Source organism: Aptenodytes forsteri, unplaced genomic scaffold (genome assembly GCF_000699145.1).
Source record: "Aptenodytes forsteri isolate BGI_AS27 unplaced genomic scaffold, ASM69914v1 Scaffold35, whole genome shotgun sequence".
NCBI lineage: Eukaryota > Metazoa > Chordata > Aves > Sphenisciformes > Spheniscidae > Aptenodytes > Aptenodytes forsteri.
In genome coordinates this window covers 3,278,292-3,300,185 of record NW_008795334.1, presented here as the reverse complement: position 1 = coordinate 3,300,185, position 21,894 = coordinate 3,278,292, and the positions used below count along the sequence as shown (strand labels likewise).

General features: G+C 38.9%; 1 protein-coding gene across 1 annotated transcript in view; it reads left to right on the top strand.

The window, feature by feature from the left end:
- The window catches only part of NWD2 (NACHT and WD repeat domain containing 2), a 66,780-nt gene extending 48,274 nt beyond the window's left edge, over positions 1-18,506 (top strand). The window contains exons 4-7 of the mRNA XM_009280176.1: positions 9,902-10,105; positions 11,909-12,053; positions 12,359-12,948; positions 14,571-18,506. Coding sequence (XP_009278451.1) covers positions 9,902-10,105; positions 11,909-12,053; positions 12,359-12,948; positions 14,571-18,506 — 4,875 coding nt within the window. The remainder of the gene's footprint in view (positions 1-9,901; positions 10,106-11,908; positions 12,054-12,358; positions 12,949-14,570) is intronic.
- The last annotated feature ends 3,388 nt before the right edge of the window (positions 18,507-21,894 follow it).

Genomic DNA, 21,894 nt, shown 5'->3' with positions numbered 1-21,894 from the left:
TTGTTCAGCCTAGAGAAGAGAAGGCTTTGGGGAGACCTTATTGCAGCCTATCAGTACTTAAATGGGGCTTATAAAAAAGATGGTGGCAAACTTTTTAGCAGGGCCTGTTGTGACAGGACAAGGGGGAATGGCTTTAAACTAAACGGGGGTAGATTTAGACTAGATATAAGGAAGGAATTTTTTGCGCTGAGGGTGGTGAAACACTGGCACAGGTTGCCCAGAGAGGTGGTGGATGCCCCATCCCTGGAAACATTCAAGGTCAGGTTGGACTAGTTGAAGATGTTCCTGCCCACGGCAGGGGGGTTGGACTAGATGACCTTTAAAGGTCCCTTCCAACCCAAACTATTCTAGGATTCTGTGAAATAATGCACACCAACATTTCTCAAGCTAAGGAAGATAAATGCATATCCAGTCAGGTGGTAAAAAAAAAAATCTATTTCTCAGCACAGAAATGTCTTTATTATGCCTTCAGTTTTCTACTCACTTCAGTAATTTAAATTTAAAATTATATTATTTTATGTTTTGTACAGTCAGCTGAAGTTCTAAAATGAAATCTATTTACCCATAAGCTTCAACCAAAGGATTGAGGTATGGACACTATTATCATCACCTAGGTATGGAGAAAAATCAAATGAAAATGTTTGCTGCTGCTCTATGGTATCATTTTTCCCTTAAAAGCTAAACAGGACAAACAATGTAAAGCAACAGTCCCATCCCTGCTGATACATAAATACAGAAGATCCTTTGCATATCAACACTCAAAATAGAAATGCTTATTTTGCAAGCTATCATTAGCCTCATTTTATAGATAGGCAATCTGAGGCAGTGGCAAAAGCATCAGGAAGTTACCATTTTCCACACTGAGATGAAGCAAAAGTGGAAAGAAGATTTAAGAGTTCTGCACCAGCTCTGATGTTCCGTCCGCTAAGTTGCACTGCCTTACAACTGTTGGCAGTAGAAGAAAAACGCTGTTCTGACGGCACTTTGACCTGTACATCCTAGAAATCACAGGTTACAACTTTTTTGGCCTTTTTTTCATATTTTTGATTTCTAATGGAAGTATTTTGGGGAGACTTAATTCCAATGCAACATAACTTTTGTCCTTTGATTGCTACCATGAATAGGCAAGAAAAGCAGTCAAATGTATTTAATTGAAGAATATTCTCTCTGTGCATGTTATCAGGAGGCCCTCACACTGTACTACGTTGCAGCTAGAAGGAAAAAAAGGGAGTAGAAGCAGCTATTTCCAAGACATCTCTTGGGCACCAGCTACTCTGGAGTTCCAGCTTCCTAAAACTTGGTTTAGATGAAGTGCCTTACTGCAGCTTTCTCCATCTTGGTTTCAGTTGTTCAACTTCAGTTCAGTTTAATGGCTTGGAGTTTACCCTGACAAGCAGTTAACACGTATACTCCATCGAGATTTTCAAATAATTCATATACTTGTTTTTCTTCTTACTGAAATCATTAGTGCATTGAAAATGAATTTAAGTAAATATACCTTTCTAGTTTCAGTTCAGATGATTCACTGTTGTTTAGCATTTTTGCTTTGAGTTTGAGAAGAATTGGCTATTGTTGCCTTAAGGAATTAAAAAAGGACATTATTTTCTGTTTCTGGTAGTAAATTCTCAGTTTCAATTCAAATCATGTCTATTTCTCAGAAACAAGGTTCCAACTAAACCTGTTATTTTGTTGGCATTTTTTTTTCCCCAAAATGTCTCTGGCTGCGCCTGAACATCTTATATCGCATACGTAATTTCTATAGAATACTGTTACAATAGAGTTATAATCTACTGGCAACAAACTAGAAAGACCTACAGTTGTACTAAATTTCTTTGAAGGGCATGTTAAATAAAAGGTCCTTAAAAATTGGTATCCTGACCATTTGTTCCAGATTTTGAAGACATGATTTACCTGTATATTTGGTTATGTCAGTTAAGCTCACATTTCTGCAGACCAGGAGGGTGAATACACCTACATGTTACAAATTCTGCGTGCCTTCCCTGTCTTGAATGTGCCACCTAGGCAGGTTTGCACATGCAAATGCACTGTGTTAGCACATCCAAATTCAATATGAAAGACAGGACATAGAATGTAGCCAATATACATATAGAAAGTAAGATTTGAAAACAATGGAGCATTTCTTGTAGTTATGCTGAAGTGATTCTGACTTCAAATCGAACATACATATATATCAATTGAAAGAAATTGATGGGTATTAGCATCTGATTATAAGAAGTATGCTTTTTAGACAAAATATAAGAAATTTGAGGTCTTTTAAAACTGAAGTTAAATAGATATATCAATCTCACTTGTATTTTTCTTTATGTGTCTTTTTTGTCTATAGCAGGCTGATCTATTACTGAGTAACATACTTTTTATCAGCTAATAGATATATTAATATATCAGTAAGCAGTAGTGCAAAAAACACATTTCTCTGAGTAAAATGGCTATTTGACCGAAATGTATGGCTTTAAAGAGGAAAAAAGTTTTTATTTCATAAGAAAGATTTAACTACAAGAGGAAGGAAGCCTAGAAGCGCAGGCTGAGGAAGCAGGGAGTTAGATCAACTCCAACAGGATTCACAGAAGGCAGTGAAGAGCAAGTGACCACAGGAGAGACAGGGATCCAGAGGACTGACTTTGTAGCCCTTGAGTAGGGCACTCATGCAAACTGTGGAAAGATAAGGTTCGTGTTCCTGCTACAATTAATATTCAGTTACTTCTACAAAACTATGCGATTTCATATACAGAGAGGAGCTGCGCTAGCAGGATCTTTGACATGCTACTGTTACCCCATCATTGATGCCCAGAAGCCTGATGAGTAGGGTACATACCTGGTGACCACAGACTTGTCTTCTTCCAGTTCAGGAGAGATTTTGAAACAGGCCTCTTGCTCCACGGGTAAGCTCCCTCATTACCTGCCTTGCTTTAGATTATGACCCACTAGCTATAGACTGCTCCTCACCGGTTTTCTGCCCGAGGCCTCCCGCTGAGGCTTGGCGTGAGTTTCTACCAGACTGCAATCCACAGTTTCCTTGAGGATGGTAGAAGGACACCTCCGGGACATCAGTGGGAGCAGCATTTCCCAACCCTTGACAACAGATGAACAACATAACATCCCAAGGCATTTTAACAGCACTTAAGTCCCTACAATTCAAGCAGTTGCTGAAGAACCACTTGGTGCATCTCAGTGGCACTTGAATGCTGATGTTGCGTGCCTGCAGGCAATTTTGAGCCCGGAGTATGAAGCATTCACTGCATCTTCAATAATGTGAGATACTCTCTTTCTCCTAATGGAGCTGTTCTACTTTGAATAAGTGATCTCAGTTTAAGCTTACATTAATTTTGCAGGCTGAATGTGAGTCACTCAAGACCTAATTCATGAGTGGGCAAGGCTTTCCTCCTTTAGTAGTGAGCAGTTTCTGTAAGAAGGACAGGGCTTAGAATTAAGAAGAACAACTTCCACTACCCAGTTATAACTAACCACCGCATATCTGCCACAGCTCTGAATCCCTGGCCAGGCTTAATTCCCTGTACCTACTTCCTGTGTCGAATGGGGACAATAATACTTCCTGATCCCTCATGGATGTTGCAAAAACAAATTGTTTAAGAGGTGCTTAGGTCTGGACACACAGAGGTATCTTAGGTTAAAAAATTAATTGGGGTTAGATTTAATTCCTTCAAAGATGATTTCCTGAATGTTTATTCTTCAAAAAGTTGGCAATCCAGGACTGCTCTGAGAAGAGGCAGAGGGGACATATGTATGCGCTTCAGTGTCACATGTGGAACTTCACAAAGACCAAGAAGTAGAAGCAGTAGGACTGATCCCATGAAGCCCAGCAAAAGATCATTGGATCCAGTCATTCACCAGCTACAAAACTCTGTTTTCCATGAATCTGAAGCTTTCTGTGTTGGCAAAACAGCAAAAAAGTTGTTGCTCTTAAGTTGGCAAGTATCTGAAATCACTTCACAAAACATTACAAATCTGACTTTTCAAATGACTTGGTTTGCAGATATTAACATATAATTAAAAAAAAAAAATAGATTAATGAAACCAGTCAGCAATGAATATAACTTGCTGTTATTTGACAGCTGGTTTTTATTAAAATTACCACTAAATATCTTAGTTGGAATTAAATATATCTAAAATTTCAACGTGTTCTGTATTAATAAAAGGTATGGTATTAGGGTTCATGAACATTTTGGTGATGTCTGAACTAATTACATGAGATGCACTATGAATTCTTCATATCAAGATCAAATCCAAATCTGGTTAGTTTCCTCTTTTTGGTCATTGTGACTGTGCCTATAATTTTAATATCTTCCCACACCAAGAAGATCAGGGAAAAATATTTCCCATCTGGGTCTAAACAGTAATTTTTTTAACTTCATTTAATAGTAACTTCAGCCTCAGGCTCAACAAAGCTAACAAGACTACTGCTGAGGTTGCTTTGTGTTAATTCTATAAAGTTTTGTTAGATACAGATGGTTGCTGAGGGCTTTATACATGTTTGCAAGCCTAGTAGCTTTAAACAGTTCAATCACCTTCAATCTAATGAATCTTTAATTTGTTGTTTTACTTTAAAAGGAAAATGACTCATCAGGTGGGAGATTTTGATTCACGAGTCTGCATATAAAACTGTCTCTTGGTACTGAACATAGTGTAAACATTACTGTTCCCTTTAAAAATAATTTCCTATAATAATCATCAAAATGCTGCAAGGTTGTTACCACAAATTGAAGTTTTAGGTTATTTTGTAGAGTACTGTGATATTTTTCATAAAGGTCTGAAATAACAGTATTCTTATTTGCAGACTTAGTATGAAACAACATGAAGATTGTGAGAAATTATATTTTCTTTCAATTCTGTTGCTGCATTTTTATTCATTTTTCTATGAAGAAATTTGCATTTACTAATGTATAGGGGGAATATGGAGGGGGGGGGCAGATATTTGCAGAGGCTGCTGCAAGCCCCTGGCATGGATACAGTTCAGACAATGAAGCCCCTGAAGGAAAAGTGCAATTCAGACCTTCTCATTTAGGCCTCTAAAGGTTTGAGTGTTTTTGTGGTACCCTGATAGACTACACTTATACAGCCAGATATAAATTTAACCATAACAACACCAAAATTTGCATTTCCTTGAATGTATAGGGAATATGGAGGGGGGGGGCAGATATTTGCAGAGGCTGCTGCAAGCCCCTGGCATGGATACAGTTCAGACAATGAAGCCCCTGAAGGAAAAGTGCAATTCAGACCTTCTCATTTAGGCCTCTAAAGGTTTGAGTGTTTTTGTGGTACCCTGATAGACTACACTTATACAGCCAGATATAAATTTAACCATAACAACACCAAAAGAGTGGAGGGGAGGTGGCTATTCCCTGGTACCAGCTAGGAGATACTTCGAAGCCTCACTTTTGTATCTAAACATGGGAAGATGTAGTTTTCACAGCCTGTGCATGCAAATGCACCCATCCTAAGGCTGTCATGTAGCCTTACAAACAAATAGTTTATTAAGATTCCAGCAAACACACATAGTCTGTTTATAGTCCTAAGTCGTTTTTTTTTTTCACTAGTGACCACTGTTAATGGAAAACATTCAGTGCATCTGGAGGAAGGTGTGTTTATGTGACATAACCCAGCATCGAGCATCAGTCTCTCGGTAGAGAACAGCTGCATTTACTCAGCATGCCTCCCACTTCAGCAGTGCGGTGTGATATCACAGTCCTTTAGAAAAGCAGTGTCAGTTACTTTTGTCCTCTCCAGAAAAATGAAAAGAAGTTGTGTTTCAATACCTCAGTTAAATGGCCAGTGAAACTGGGTTGTAGATTGAGGCTACTCTGGAGTTATCAGAAAGCACAGGAATGACTCCATGAAGAGTTTTCTACCACATAAAAGTTTTTACCAGATTATATTTCAAATGGCTACACAGAGCCAGGTACTAATACCAGAACCTCAGCTAACTCCTGTTGGGGCACTAAGATGAACACAGCTGCAGTGCAGTGCCTGGGATTGCCCTGCTCTAAATGACAGACCTGTTCAGCATGGTATTTACAATTTGCTGGTTCTACTTGTGTAGTCAGTTCCCTTCCTCATTCCAGTGCTGTTCTTTTTTTTTCCCCTGTCCTGTTCCTATTTCTATTTCTCTTTGTTTACTTGTCAATTCTACTGTATTAGAACATCAAAGACACTAACTCATTTAACTGCCTTTCTAAATGCACATATTCACCAAGTAGGTGTCACAGGTGTCCTCAGAATCTCTGTTCAGCTGCTCCTTAACTTTGCTTTAATTGCAGAAATGCCTAAGTTTTGGCTAAAACATGGAGTCCTTCCTCACACCCGCCACGTGAGGCAGTATTCCTGAGCTAAACACAGCCAAGTTTCAGAAGTGTGCTCTGAGCCTGGCCAACTCATGCAGCTTGTATGAAGGACTTCTACCACAATCCCTATGATAGTTTTCTGTGTGCAGTGGGCACAGTTACAGAAGACTGGTTGGCACTGTGCTGCCTGCTGTTCCCTGAGCAGTTCTTGGGGAAAAAATATGTGGCAGTGGGGTGCTGGCATGGCCTCTGCAGCTTCCTTTTTGCCATGGCCCACTTTTTAAGTTCTAAAACTAAATGTTTTAGCACATTTAGATCCTTACATGATGTTCAACTGATGTGTTCCTTTCTTGGTACAGCTGTTAGCTTCAGGCTCTCCTAAACACTAGATGTCAATGATAACAAGCTAGACTCAGTTTTCACCTTGCAGTGCAACATACATTTGCTCAGACTTCTCTTTCCTCCACACTTCCTCATTCCTTTTCTTCCTAGCACTATGTATGTGTCATCTTTTAAGATTAACCTTAAAACTTTTCCATAAACCACATGCAAACAAGAGGAGGAGAAATACCTCAAAGCAAAATGATACAAGGCTTATTTTGTTGTTTATTAAGCTTTATGGATGCTCACTGCCATCATCCCAAATGGAGGACACTCTTCTGCCTGTGTGATTCCTCTTCTATGTATGTCTGTTCTTCCCTCAACTAATGCTAGACTTCTAGCAAAATATTAGCAATGCCATCTATAGCACCAAGGTACACCATGATAAATGTATGTCCTCAACTGTTTAACATTTGATTTAAAAAAAATGTGAAGACTTTCAAATAGTATTTGCATAGGCCTGTTTTATTTAAAAGCTCGTGATACAGTCATCCACAGTGATTCTAGTATTCTGATCACGTCAAAGTTCCTTTTTATTGTTTTGCTCTAGTAGCCAGGAGGATGATCCCTAATACAGGATTACTTACATAACATCTGTTGCAATGACAGATAAGATACAAGAAAAAAACATCCATCTTTTCATTTTAAAGTACTGCCTTTTGTAATTTACCTATAATACAGCGGAGAGAGAACAGCACAAACTGTACCAGAGAAGCAGAAAAGTACACAGAATAATTCCAAAACAAATTTAGTTGACTAAATGCAGTACATCATTAAAACGAGACATTTTAATGTTATGACATTTTAGTATTGCTAATGAAGGGCCTAGCTATTGATCTTTGCTTGGGCAACTGTCTATTGAATCCACTGGACTTAAATTCAGAAAAAGTGTAGCCTAATGAATTTCAAGTAATGATTGCTATACAAGGTAATTGCAAAGTTTGCATAGCAAAGCTCCTCTGAGAGAAACTTAGGAGATTTCTACATCAATCTGAATGTGCAAAGGCTTGCAATTTAGCATGATGTGAGTTATTAACCTCACTTGAATAAAGAAGGAAAATAATATTATATTTTGTTTAACCTCTGCAGCTTCAGAATTCCAAAATTATAGGGCTATATGAATAGATCAGAACCGTAAAAACTTAGAAATTTTCCCCGGTTATCTCATTATGTGAAGCAACGTAGCTCTCTCTATGAGGACAGCTACTAGTTAGAATGATCACATAGGAAAAAATAAATTCATGTAATAAAAATACTGGATCATTTCATTAAAATTATTATTATTTAATTCTAGTTACTGAACACATTTGTGCCTTTCTCCTGACTCCTTGATATGCACCCTGAATGAAGCTACTGTGGGATATGAACGGGCAGCCAGGCAAACCCCTCTTTCCCCTAATGCCTCTCTATTGAAGCAGCTTCTTGAAGGACATGGGTGCTGGGACTTGTCAGAGACTGAAATCTGGACTATATGAACTATCACAATTCCTACATTCCTTCATTTCTCCTAAGCAGTGGACAGACATTGACTTGTTCCTGTCCACCAGCTCTTTGTCACTACTCCTCCGTTGGAGGATGCCAACCACTCGCCATCAGAGCCAGCACTGTAGTTCATGTGAGCTCTTCCTAATCTGCTCCAGGCAAAAATCAGCCAGGTTAGTTTACACAATGTGAACTGTGGTCTGAGCTAACTGAGGTGGTTTTGCCTGAAAGAGGTTAGGAAGTGTTCACATGCACTGCTGTGACGTCTCTGCTCTGAGGCTACAGCATCTAGCGTGATGAGCCGCTTGAGTACCTTCTGCCAACACAACTGGATTCAGAAAAGGGGTCTGCAGCTTCACGCTTTTATAATCAGTGAAGCAGGCTTCATCATCATCAGTTACTGATTTTCAGGGTTTAGTTACAGCTGGAAAAGTTTAAAACAGCTTCTCATTATGATGAGTGCTTTAAAAATAATGAATATTTAGATTTTTATTATTTACAAACAAGGTCATTTACATTTTTAGGGTACTACTGTATTTGCATTAGCATTACTTTACTAAGAGATCTTTCTGATTCAAATCAAGATGCCGATACTGTTGGTGCCTCTCCACATTAAGTACTCCTTCTCATTAACTCAAAATCTTTACTGAATACATTTAAATGAGGAAAGAAATAAAAAATCCTACTTTAAAGGAAGTGAGAGTTCTCACTGACTTCTGTGGACCAAGATTTCAATGCAGAATTAAGCTGATGATCGCAAATTTCAAAAATTTTGTTGAAAGAATGCAGGAATGTCCTGCAACTCTATCTTCTATAAAGTTTTTCCCAATCATTTTTTTAGAAAATATTTATGGACAGCAAACTATGGAAATAAATTCAAAAAAAAGTATTCAGAGCATCATAACCAATATGTAATCCTCAGTTTTGAAGGTGAAAAACCTCCTGTGCCACAGTTTAAGAACTGACTTCCACAAACCTTTGCCTGTATACCAAATATGTGCATTTACATACTAAAATTTCTATTTCTATTTGGTATTTGTTTGAAACTGTTTTCCCTTGCCCCACTGTTCATTCAGTGGACAGCTACCGGGGCAAAGACATTGAACATTTTTGCAACAAGGGAATATGAGACAGCAAAGCAGCTTGTGGTTCTGCAACATTGATCCTTTTAATACCAATATGAGCTGTACATAACATCATGTGATTTTTCATCAAACAGAACATAAAATCTTCTGTTCCATTACTGCGTAAACTAAGAATGAAGCCAAGAGGTAAAGAATCCAGAGATGCATCCTTATCCTGAGTCCAGAGAAAAGGATTTCCACATTCGCTTTTGCATGTGAGATTAATGCCAACCTGTCACTAATGGGAATCAATAATACACGAGTCAATACTGTGCTAAGAAAGTATGTTGGGTATTTTTTAATTTCTTCTTTTGAATTTTGTATTCAATACAAAGTCTTTGTATTTTTATTACCAGTTAATATTAAGAAAGACAACGCATCTACTTGAAATTTTACCAGGATGTAGGTAAAGTAGGATGCAGCTCAGTACAGTACCCTCAACAGTAATTCATCTTACACTGTATCTGTTTCCCTGCCTAGTAATTTCAAAGTCTTTAAACTATTACCACACTGATTTTTATTAAATTCAGATCCTGAGGAGGGTTTTTGCATAACTAAAAATAAAAATTTAATCCCTACTTTCCTGCAAATACACAGGGCCTATTGGGAGAGAAGTACGGGAACATCCGAATACCAGGGGAAGTTGAGTCAGCAGAATTTGAAATGATCCTGGATGCTGCTGTAGAGGCCAAGCTAGAGACAAGGATTTTAGAAGAGTGGTACTGCAGGGATGAGAATGCGGTGCCACCAGCATATTACCTCAGACCAAAATCTGAAATGCTGAAGAACTACCAGAATACAGTAAGTCATAGTTACCTCCTTACAAAATTCTTCTCTATCAATTACAGTGGCGGGCAGTCCCCAGGGCCAGGCACTTGCTGCTGTCTCTGAATTAGCTTCTACAGCCCTGTCCGCACCTCAGCAACTGGTGCTGTGATGCTCCTTTCTCACACATGGTGAAGGGAGCAGCTGCAAAACACCAAGGAACATGACAGGTCATGACTCCTGCGTTGATGCAAGTGGATTGTAGTCATTGATGACCCGTTGGGGCTAGTGGGACGGTTGTACAGATTTCTCTTCCCTTCCCTGATGTTGGAATAAGGAGAGTTCAGGCTCTCCTGCCCTGGTATTGTGCTTTTGCTAGATTTCAATGAACAGGATTTGCAGAGGAAATACACTTCTATCGCCATACAAGAAAGCTCTTTAACAGTCAAACAAGTACTTAGTGCTGTCCCGAGTCAGATCTCATACTTTTAACTTACTAAGTGTATTCTCACAGAAGATTTTTCAACACTGTTAATTATCATTTTTAAAACAGGCATTTGTCTTTAATTGATGACAATAAAAACTGTATATTACCCAGGGCTCAGTTCTACCCTCCTACACATCCTATATCCCCAAGGACAGATTTCAGTGTACAAAAAATGAAGTCCTTAACAGGGTATTCACTTCATTTTGAGTGCATACTGTATTATACAAGAAAATGAAATTAAACCATTATACTGCATTCACTTACCGTGTAGCAGAATATTTTCTCTGTTGCACGAAAAAACATTGAAAATATGAAAAACATAGACACGGAAAGAGTTTTAATGAGTTGATGACAGTATAATGCAACTAATTCTGAAGTACTGATCACAAGGGAGAAAGCAAGTTTTGTAACTTTGCATTGTTTTGCTAATGCCCACAGTATCCATTTGAATAAAGCTTGGCTTTTTTGTTATTAAAACTTCGTACTTTTCCTCAAGCTACTGATACACAGGAGTAAGTAAAAAGACGTTCATAACTTAAAGCTAACAGAGAGTTACGTCTCATAAACTTACAGAAAGTAATAAAAGATACACAGTTCTGAATGTGTCAAGGAAGAGTTGCTAGGGAGCTTATCCTGGAGGCTGTTCTTTTTCCTATTACACCCTCCAGGAAAACTGGAGACCCCTTAAACACTTCACCTGCGGTAAGTAATGCAGCAGTGACTACCGGCTGCCTTAGAGAAACCTCCATCGTGTCATCTGCGAGATACCATCTGAAAGGATTAGTGAATTTGTACTAGAGTCCCTCTCTGATGACAGTAAGAGTACTGTTACTATAGCAGTGAATGAATGAAAGTAACGTCAGATATAATCCCGTATTTGTCAAATATGGTAGCTAATATGATGTGCTTAATTACAGGTACCAGGAACCTCATTTTCAGTTTTGAGATCCAAGTTTAAATTATTATTATTATTACTATTATTACTATTATTACTTCTCATTAAAGGAGCGATAATTTTAGCAGTATTACTGCTGCTTTATTATCATTATTTCAGGCTTGGTTCTCAAAACCCTCTTTCTATAAAGGTGTTACTGGTCTTATTGAAAAATACTGCATTAGCTGCCTACAGTAGGAATTCAGAAAATACTCAAAGTAACTAACTTTTATAATTCTAAAATGGAATACATTATGATTATCTGCAGTATAAAAAGTTGAACTCTTATTTATTTATTTTTAGTGTATGTGTTTCTCCATTACCACGTTATTTATGACGTTGAATATTAGACTTTTACTTTCTGAAGTTGTAGATGTGTGTATTACAGCTACTGTTTAACTATGGATATTTTTAAAAGATGGAATCTTCTTCAAACTCTATGACTGAGAACAAGTGGCAAGATATATCAGAAGAGATTAAGAAGATTTTTAAGACTGCTGTGAAATTGCTGTATGAGAAAGGAAAAATGAAACACAGCCAAGCAAAGAGATATCTTTCCTCTGGTAAAGTTCAAACTAACTATTTCTAGATATTCATTTATTATCTTTTCTATCAACCTTTCCACAAACATGAAAATATATTTCTGTTGGCATTTCTCATATAATTGAAGAGCAAAAAAAATGTTCTTTGTACTTGCTTGAGACCAAAAACTATATGAAAGCACACAGCGATTTTTTCTGCTTTTTCTGTTTTTTTACAGAAAACAGATGCAATCATTTAAGAGTCTACGTGTTGGGGGTGGGGGATGTTCTTGAACTGCTTATAAAGAAAAGATAACAGAGACTCTGTGTTCTCTTTTCATCCTCAGCTATTGAAGATGAACTTGATTTTGCCTTGGGTAAACAAACACCAGCTTTCCTAAAGAAGTGTGTTTGCTACATTCGGAAAATTGCCAACATTGAGCGTTTCGTTAAAATTCCAGAGATGGGAAAATACATGGATGTGGTACATACAGCCGGGAAGTTTCTACGAGATCCCGAAGCCCATGAGAAACTGATCAAGCTCAGGGATGAATTCATTCCTACCATTGTCGCATCGTCCAATCTGAGAGTGTACACGTCCGTCACTCACTGTGACATGAAACTGGGCTACTCCCAAGAAGTGGAGAACCATTACATCGAAGGACTTGGTAAACAGTTCTATGAAGACATGATTGATATAATCCAAGCAACAGTGCAGCAGAAGTTTGACACCGAGACAGACTTGCTGTACGATGAAGTTCTTCAACACTCATCACTATGTAAAACGTACTCCACTTTTTATGAATATAGATGTGAGGCATTAAACATAGTTCACAAGTATGTTCTGCCTAGCAAAATAGGACACATTAACCCTCTTATCATATATGGAGGACCGTGCACAGGGAAGACGCTTTTATTAGCCGAAGTGGCAAAGAAGGTAAATAAATACTTTACATAATAAGGTGATGTTAGGAGCATTAGTGTGTAAGGGCCAACTTAGTTTTCAGTCTTCCTTTTGTCAACAGATGTGGTATGAGCCCTCAATATATAAAATAAAAATAATAAAAAGTATATTCTGCATATTATTGTACACATATTCAGAAAAAAACTTACCTTCCAATAATAACATGTCTGTATCATGTGCTTAGTCAAAACAAAAATACTTTATCAGAGCTCTTAAAAACCTAATAGGAATCAATATATTTTTGAATTAACAACATGTATTTTAGAAGGATCTCTCTCCCTCTTGTTCCACTGAGGTCCTATGAATCTGGAACCATCTAAACATCATATGCTGTTTTTAGTCTTATTCACAAATACAACATGTCTTTCCAAGTCATGCCATCTTATGTTCTCATCAGAAATTATTCCGGAATTAGTCTGATACACTTGCTACAAATACACTTGCTACAAATCTATCTGTAATAACCTGTAAAAATACCTGTACACATTTATCTGACTTATGCTGTTTAAGTCATTGAGCTGAGTACTACAGGGAGATGAGTGAAACACTTTGTGTAAGGCAGGACCAGATGCAGAAAAAGGCCAAGCTGGCATCTCTATGTCTAATTCTCCAGCTGGGAGTCACGACTTTGAGTTCCCTGCAGGTTGCTCAGAGAGTTTAGCACAGTGGGCTATGAAACAGCCGTATCACCCAGAAGGAAATGGAGAAGGGAACAATAATGTTTAAAATCCCATATCTTTCCCAAATGTGACTTCCTGTAGAGTCACATTAGTTGCGTATATGAGATTGGGATTTGCAACTCAAGATCTCATTTCAGATCTGAGTACATAAGTCAACCTAGAGACTCTGGTTACACTTTTCTTTTACAATATTCTGTAATAACTTGAAGTGAGGTGAAAAGACTTAGCAAGTAAGAGAACTGAGTGTGTTAGCCTGCACAGACTGAGAGGATTTAAAGCCACATTCCTCACTTGCTTAGAGTATGCTAACCAAAAAAAGAGCAAGAGATACTTTCTACCCCTTGCGGCAGCGTGTAAGAGCAAAAGTCACAGGCACACCAAGACAGAGAGTACTTCTGTGGTCCAGGAATTAAGGTAACCTGCTACTAAAGGGCAATCTGTACTCTGATCCCTGTCCTCCGAAACCATCAGGGCATGCATTTATACACAGCTGGGAATCAATGTTAAACAAGTTTAGGTGGCAAGCTGGTCTGCCTGGCCAAGGATGACATTGCTTAGTGTCTAAGGAAGTTTATTAATAAGAGAATCTACTTACTGACTTTCAGAAGTGAGACACAGATTTTGCAAAGAGTACCCTGGGATTTATGGACTACATTCTACTCATGTCCCCTTAGACGTAAGCCTTTTTGTGGATCTGGGTCTTAGTGTTTTGGGATATTACCTGTGCTAAACAAAGATGACATATGATATGAATTTCATTCAGTGCCCATAAATCAAACCAGCCTCGAACTCTGCCAGTGAAAGCATTTCCATTCAACCAGTAACATTTAAAAACGTTTATTTATATATAGGCAATCACTATTTATAAACTCTGTTACTGTGCTTCATTTAACTAAATTATGCTCTATATTCTAGTCCTATTCCTGGCTGCAAGAAGAGATGGGACCAGATTCTGACCCTGTAGTAGTTATAAGATTTTTGGGATCCACCGAAACAAGTACAGATCTGAAGAATATACTTCAAAGCATTTGTGAACAATTAGCAGTCAACTATCGTTGCCTCGTACAAAGTTACCCAAAAAAGATTCATGACCTTCGGGACTTGTTCATCAATCTCTTGAATGAGTCTTCATTCCACCGGCCACTGGTGATAATATTCGATGCCCTAGAACAGCTAACAGATAGTGATGATGGTAGGAAGCTCTGGTGGCTTCCCATTCACCTTCCCCGTTCAGTACGGATAATTTTGTCAACACTGCCAAACAAGCATGGGATCCTGCAAAAACTGAGGTGCCTTATTCATGAAGAAGACAACTACATCGAATTGACTGCAAAGGACAGAAAGATGTGTAGCCAAGTACTGAAACATCAGCTGCTGCGAGTTAAAAGAAAGGTAACATCAGGGCAACAAATCTACGTCAATGAAGCATTCTCCAAATGCACACTGCCTATGTTTGTGAACTTAACCTTCAGAGAGGTCAGGAACTGGAGATCTCACAAAGATGTGGATGAGTCCTCCCTCTGTGTCACTGTCCATGAAAGCATAGAGCAGTTGTTTTGGTCACTGGAAAACAAGTGTGGATCGAGACTATTGTCAAGAGCACTTGGCTACATCACTATGTCCAAATCTGGCCTGAGTGAAATGGAACTGGAAGATATTTTAGCCCTTGACAACAGTGTTATGTATGAACTGAATGAGAGTGTCAGAGAAAGTAACCCACTGAGAATTCCATATATATACATTGCAAGGCTAAAGGAGGGCTTACAGGGGTACTTGATAGAGCGACAGGTGAAAAATGTAACGCTGCTTCTTTGGGCAAATAGGCACTTGCAACTAATTGCCCAGAAATTGTACCTGCACAATGAAGAAGATTTACATGAAATGCACACAGTCATGGCAGACTATTTCCTTGGTGTTTGGTCAGGTGGACGAAGAAAACCTTTTTACAGCAATGACCAATATCTGAATGGTTGTCCTGACCATGACAGTAGAGGCCTGAACGGGGATGAAAAGCACTGCATGGATCAGGCTGCTTTTGACAGGCAGGCACCTGATCAGCCATGGGTCTTTCAGTGTAATCCATTAGAGCCTGATATCTTTTTTATCAATCACAGAAAAATGACAGAGCTTATTCATCACTTGACAAGATGTGGAAGAACAGATGATCTTCTGTATGGAGTCATTATGAACTTCAGCTGGCTGTACACCATGATTAGAATAGGGCAGTTTGATAAAGCACTTTCTGACATAGAACTGGCTTACACCTACTCTCAAGAAAAGGAGCTGAAATTTCTGGCCAGTACCCTCCGCAGTATAAAGTTCAAAGTAGTAAAATACCCAGGTTCACTCTCTGCTGAATTGCAGCAGAGGCTTCTCCCAGTAGTAAGTTCATTGCCCAAACTCCGACATCTCCTCTTAGAATGTGACAAGGATGGACCCAAGTACTGCTCTATCGTCCCTTTGCATTCCTCCATGGATGTGACTTACAGCCCCGAGCGCCTGCCACTATCATCCAGCTGCATGCACGTCACTGAGATTTTGCCTACTTTTAATCCCAGCACAATTATTGCTGCTTTAGAAAATGGCTCCATCAGCACTTGGGATGTAGAGACCCGCCAGTTACTAAGGCAGATTACAACAGCTCCATCTGTTATCTTGGGGATGAAGCTTACTAGTGATGAAAAGTATCTTGTAGTGGCTACAACAAAAAACACTCTTTTGATATACGACAACATAAATTCCTGTCTTCTGTCTGAGGTGGAAATTAAGGGGTCAAAACATTGTGGAATTGGGGGGGGCTCCAGTTTTATAAATGGATTTACGTTATCAGTCAACCATGCGCTTGCTTGGCTGGAGGCCAGCAAAGACGTTACCGTAATAGATCTGCTTTACGGTTGGCCTCTCTACCACTTCCACTGCTGGTACGAAGTGACCTGTGTGCAGTGTTCTCCAGATGGAGTTTATGCGTTCTGCGGACAGTATTTGAACACCGCGACCATTTTTCACTTGGGCAGCGGAGAGAAGCTGGCCACTGTGACCTCTGAATTTTCTGGTGGATTTGTGAAATTCCTTCTCATTCTGGACACAGCCCAAGAAATGGTGATGGTGGACAACGAGGGTAGCCTCTCTGTTTGGAATACGGAGGAAATCGCGAATCCCCAGCTTACAGATGACTTCGACTGCAAGAGAGAAGACAGTGAAGTTGTCAGCATAGAGCTTTCTGAAGACCAAAGTGCAATTTTAATTTGTAAGGCTCTCAGCATTGAACTTCTTGACACTCGTGTGTGGAAGGTGGCTGAAAAGTTTAGAGCTAAACACAATGAGCGCTTTATATCTGCCGTGTTGTCCAAAAATGGCAACTGTATAATTGCTTCAATGGAAAATACCTCAGCCATTTTTGTTTGGAGAAGAGATACAGGACAGTGTATGGCAAGCTTACAGGAAATCTCAGGAACTATAGTCAGGCTAATTAAATCAAATCATCATAACATGCTGCTATCCTTATCCACCAGTGGTGTCCTTTCTATTTGGGATATAGACATCATAACTGCTATGTCCAATATTGACAAATCTGGCAAGCCTATCCAAAGACTGGTGTTGCCAGCCAGAGGTGAATTAATATACACATTGGATGGATCAGATTCTGTCCATAAGTGGAACTTCAGCACTGGATTTATTGAAGCCGTGTTCAAGCACGAAGGTATTGTTGAAAACTGTGTGCTGACCTCTTCTGGAGAGATAATGGTTACATCAGATGATAAATGCAGCCAGTACGTATGGCACACTGTTAGTGGAGAAAATATCTTTCGCATTAATGGACAAAAAATCTCAGAGCTAATGATTACTCATAACGATCAATTTGTAGTCTCTCTCTGCGAGCAAAATGCATCCAGAGTTTGGCGACTGGCTACAGGACATAGGGTTTGCAATATTTTAGTTGCCTTACAGAATGCATTTATAACAACTGCAAATACATTCGTAGTCGGAATGGCAAAGAATAAAGTGTTGGCAGTGAGTCTCTGGACAGGCAGTATAACCAAGAAGTTTTCCTGTGATGATGGTGCAAGCATTGTGGATATTAAGCTCATACCAGACTGCCCAGATATTATAGTATTTATAACATCTACTGAAACTGTGAACATCTGGAGCCTAACAGAGGAAGTCATCTGCAGACGCGTGCAATTGCCTACCAATTTCTTAAGAAATTTGGAAGATTTTGAAATATCCCCAAATGGGAAGCTAGGAATTATAACCCGCGGTGATGAGAACATCAATGTGCTTGATTTATACAGTGGAAAACTTCGTGTGGTTCACGCTCCAGGTGTCATCTGGCGGCAGAGGCTGTCTCGGGATGGCCGCTATCTTGTGTACATCTGTTTTCGCAGTGAAGAAGATGACGACAATGGTGCGGTCTCTAGTTTAATAGTAATGAGGCTAGCAGATGGCAAAAACATCGGTGCCTGTTCTCTTTATAAAACTCCCACCTTTCTTGCACTTTCACAGAGACATTTAAATATTATTATTGGATTTGATGACGGAAGTATAGGTACTTACACTGTAGTGGATCGAGTTGACGCTGCACTGAAAATCAAAATTGCTACTTCAAACAGCCGTCAGATTTTCAACAACACAACACAAGTGATTAGGCCAAAATGTCACAATTACAGCTTCAAAGTGACTGCAGACTGCATTTGGAGGGAATCAACGGAAGTATTTGCAAGGGATAGTCCCATTACAGTTACAGAGCCTGAGGTGAGTGAAGCAACACCAACCAAAAAACACAACTATTGCTATGAGAAAGTGTGCTCAGCCATAGATTGCAGAGGACACAGTTTTGCTGCTGACAACTGAGTAACCATCTGGACTAGCTTATCTGAATAATAGTATACATGCATAGATTTGTCTTCTGAATTCACGTAAAAATCAGTGCATTTCTTGGAAGACAGACAAAAACAGCAGAGGGCAGACCAGCTGTTTTTTCCTCGACAAATATTCTTACATTTATGTAAACAAAAAAAAGCAAACATAAAGCAAATGGGCTGCAGGGTTTTTTAAATTTCGGAATACAAGGTTCAGTCCAGGATTTCACCAGGGCCTTGATTAAAAATTTCTAGCAATACTGTCAAAATTGTTATGCTATTACAGGAGTTAGGTGGTCTTATCTGGGATTGACAAACTGTTTTAACTAGAACTAAAGCTCCACATGATCGTGAGAAGAGTCAGACCACTATTTTATATACCAAGTCGCCTAGATGGGTCTATAGCTAACAGCCAACTTTATACCCACTTGCAAAAATGTGTTTTTCTGCTTGATGGTGCAATGACAAGATGTCACCTGCCAACCTGGAACACTTGATACATTCCATCATCATTTAAAAAATACCTACTTTTTTTTTAATTGGGATTAATCTTCTTTGGGTTGAAAGGAGTAGGTGCCAGTCAGCTGCAAACATGTCAACGTTTGAGCTAAGTATTTGTTCACCTCAATGAATGGACTGAAAGATTTTTTTTTAATTGCATGCAGGGATTTCAGGTTTCTGTATTGTGATAAAAATGATAAAAACCTAGGTCATAAAAGGAACATAGGGTTTGGGGGTCTTATTTTTGGTTTGGGGAATTTTTTCGTCTTCAGAGTGTGTATTAGTACAGGTCGTAATGAAAACTTTTTCAAAGAGAAAGGGCGTTACAGATGAACAGTTAAACACATTAATTTCTTTATGTTAAAAGGTTGCTATCCATTTTGTTGTAAAAAAGTCTAAAGTATCTCCTATGTCCCCAACATAATCTTAATAGAAAATTTTCAGATGTGCCATGTATTAATCTTGATAACATTTGCCTTACTAGCATTTCTGTTCTTTCCCATGATAAATGCAGATCAGATGACCAAACACTCTGGGACTGCTTGTATATGTGCTGAAATACTCCACTAAATGTAAAGGCTGTCCAAAGGTTCTTTACTGGTCCAATTTGTAATGGGTTTTTCTTACTTCCACATACTTACAAGCTTCACTTTCTGCTTTAGAACTGTTCTGAGCCTTTTGTACAGTTTTACCAGTTTCAAGGCAGAAATTGTGAAATAATGACAAATGCTTTAAAAAAAATTATATTTTGCCCAAGTAAAAAAAAAAAATACTAGACAACATCTGAAAGGATAAGAAGATTTTTCCCTCCTTACATATCTTAAAGTTGGCACACCTCTGGAAATTTTGTCAAATTATTTAACAAAACAATTTTATTTTTAAAATCAGAACTCCATGCCACAAATTTCCAAGAAATGAATGCTAAGCTAGAACTTAATGTAGTGTGTGAATGTTCAATGTACAAGCCAATATAGTATATTAAGTGACTTGAATGATTTTTCCTAACTTGTTTGCAACTAATAGATCATATTGAATGTTTTTATGTAAACTTTGTATTGTTGGGAAAACCTACCCAATCAGAGATTTATATTTTCATAAATGTCAAATTTAGTTAAATTTTGTTACAGAGTTGTTAAATTAGAAATCTATTGCAGTCTTCAAACAATATACAGTCTTGTGTATGCATTGTTTGTACTAATAAACTAAGGAAACTGACTTGTGTGTGTGTCCCTTAATTTTAGGGAAATTTCACGCTGGCAGAGGGACATAAGGCATTTGCAGCTTCCATTAGCCTGTATTTAAATCATTTTTAAGGGCTATATTCATAAGGGAAAATTCCAGTATTTTTCCCACTTCAGTTAACTAAGTCAAGCATTCAAAACCCAACGAAATTCACCAAAAAAATCCATGCTTACATGCTGCTTATGACTAGATTGCATACTGCCAGTGTGCAAGTCAACAGACACGAAGGCTTGTGTAACCTACCCAGTAGAAAGCTCAGAGAAGAGGGGAGCACCTGAAATCCCACTCCCCTTCAGATCTTTGGAGCTACAGGAAGGGGCTGTGGGATCCACGCCTCCTGGGATCCTGTCCTGAAGGTAAGCAACTTCCACCTTCTTTCAAACACTGGGCATGACTCACACTTTTCAGCCTTGAACTCCTTGTGCATAACTTGCATAATGTTGGAAAGTTAGTTCCTTCATTATTTTGGAAGAGTAAAAATACATCTCCTATCTGCCAGGAGAGTGGTTAACTTTGGGTAGTAAAGGAGTGTAACATAGAAACAAAGCAAAACAGAGAAATGGTCTTTCTTTTGAGAAGCACTACCAGAACCCAGCTGGTCCCAGCTCAGCTGAGTGACTTACCAATAGAGTACCCAGACTTGCTCCTCTTGTTTTGTGGCTCAGTGAACTTTGTGGTCTTCTGCACAGTGGCACGGCTTCTTAGGGCAGGAGATAGTCCTCAGCAAAACAGAGGATTGGCCTAAAAGTGAGAGCAGTCTTCCCTTCATCTCGGGTCAAAGAGGGAATTGATTTTAGGCCTTGTCTAGCTGGTCAAAGCAATAGGCTGACACATGAAAGCAGTGATGCTGTATATGAAAAGGCATGGGTGTGCTTGTCCAGCTTTGAATCTTAGTCTTTTATGTTCTAACCAAGGACAGCAAGAGTGGTGCAGCACTGCAATCTTTCTTAATTGTAAAACAATGAGAAAGACGAACATGAACATGACTCCTAATCCACTTAAGCTCTTCAGCCAAGTATTGGGTTCCTAATCTCATTGAAGGATGCTGTTTAAGTCCTGTCCCTCCTCATAGTTTATCTACATCTTAATAGATAAACTATCTCATTCAGCTTTCCAGCTCTCTGAATCTATTTCTCAGGGGTCAGACTCCTCACACTGAGCCTAAGCAGCAGACACAGGTTTCTGAATGGCATTAGGCTGCTCAGTCTCCAAATACTTGCTACTGCAAGAGTAAGCACTCCATAGCCCATCACAAATCTGTCCCCAAGTACGTCTATGCAGTGGTACAGGGACAAAGTAGTTTCTCTAATAATGAGCCATCCAAATGCCAAGTGCTTTTCTATCCCTACACAGGAATAGAGCGATTTACTTTCTTTTAAGGAGCAGTATTTGCATATCTAGAACAAAGCTTTCATTTATTCTTTATCTAAAGTGCACCAATAAACAGGCTCAGATGGGGTCCATATTTTCTGACACAGAAGATTCTAGGAATAGGCTGTAGCTGCAAGAAAGCTTTAGAGGGGAATTAGCCGGAAATTCTTTGGCAGACAAAGGTAAGCCGGAGGTCAGATAGAAAAAATATTTTTATCAGTCATTTCCTTTGCACCACAGCTGGGGAATGCACGGCCCATGACTTC